This window comes from Cryptotermes secundus, unplaced genomic scaffold (assembly GCF_002891405.2).
Source record: "Cryptotermes secundus unplaced genomic scaffold, Csec_1.0 scaffold73, whole genome shotgun sequence".
NCBI classification, from domain to species: domain Eukaryota; kingdom Metazoa; phylum Arthropoda; class Insecta; order Blattodea; family Kalotermitidae; genus Cryptotermes; species Cryptotermes secundus.
This window is the reverse complement of record NW_019738871.1, coordinates 1,921,408-1,922,205: the sequence shown is the minus strand read 5'-3', so window position 1 is coordinate 1,922,205 and position 798 is coordinate 1,921,408. Positions and strand designations below refer to the sequence as shown.

Below are 798 nucleotides of genomic sequence, written 5' to 3'. Positions count from 1 at the left end.
GAGAGATAGGATGGGATGGTATGGATTGGATTGATCTGGCTCAGGATAGGGACCGGTGGAGGGCTCTTGTGAACACGGTAATGAACCTTCGGGTTCCATAAAATGCTGGGAAATTCTTGAGTAGCTGCAGAATTGGCGGCTCCTCAAGAAGGGCTCACCTCCATAAGTAAGATTGACTACAGCATCTCTACGCTGATTCTGCTCCAGAGCGTTACTTGGTTAGACTATCGAACCATGAACACTACAATGTGTACAATAGAGATAAGGTGTATTTGTCGTTTTCAAGCTCCGAATAAGATAAACAAAAGTGGAAGCTTTTTCCCCCCTTAAATATCTTCTGTAGATGCTACAACAAACCCATTTCTGCCATGACATTTTAAGACGTCGATCTGTAACTCATATTTTTGCTAAACAGAACTCACCACGAAACTAGTTATGAACTGATACAGTAAGAATATTATGTATATATAGACCTTTGAGCAGCCAATTACATTTACACACCTCAGTATAGTGACTTGGCTATAAGTTGGGGGACCGGACATTCGGGGTTCAATTCGTAGCGGGGAGAGCGACATTTGCCTTTTCCAACGAATCCAGACCGGATCTTCGGCCCACTCAGCCTCCTGTCCTATGGGTGAAGTGGTCGGGGCATGGCAGCAATTTTGTTTTCCCATTGGCACTACAGCCCCAGTGGGCCTAGGCCTACCTCCATGAAGTTCTCCGTTCACTTCGGTTTTTCTAGATCTTACACATTCGGTAGGACTCCTTCGGCGGGTGATCAGCTCGTCGCAAGGCCTC

The 798-nt window shown here is 46.0% G+C and overlaps 1 protein-coding gene across 7 annotated transcripts in view; it reads right to left on the bottom strand.

The window, feature by feature from the left end:
* The window catches only part of LOC111871061 (medium-chain acyl-CoA ligase ACSF2, mitochondrial), a 74,511-nt gene that overhangs the window by 33,455 nt on the left and 40,258 nt on the right, over positions 1-798 (bottom strand). The window contains exon 1 of one of the 7 annotated variants that reach the window (XM_033754095.1): positions 502-699. The exons of 4 other annotated variants lie outside the window; for them this stretch is intronic. In XM_033754095.1, coding sequence (XP_033609986.1) covers positions 502-674 — 173 coding nt within the window. In that variant the 5' untranslated portion in view covers positions 675-699. Of the gene's footprint in view, positions 1-501; positions 700-798 lie in introns of those variants that run through there. 2 more of the 7 variants (XM_033754093.1, XM_033754092.1) reach the window with 2 other exon arrangements.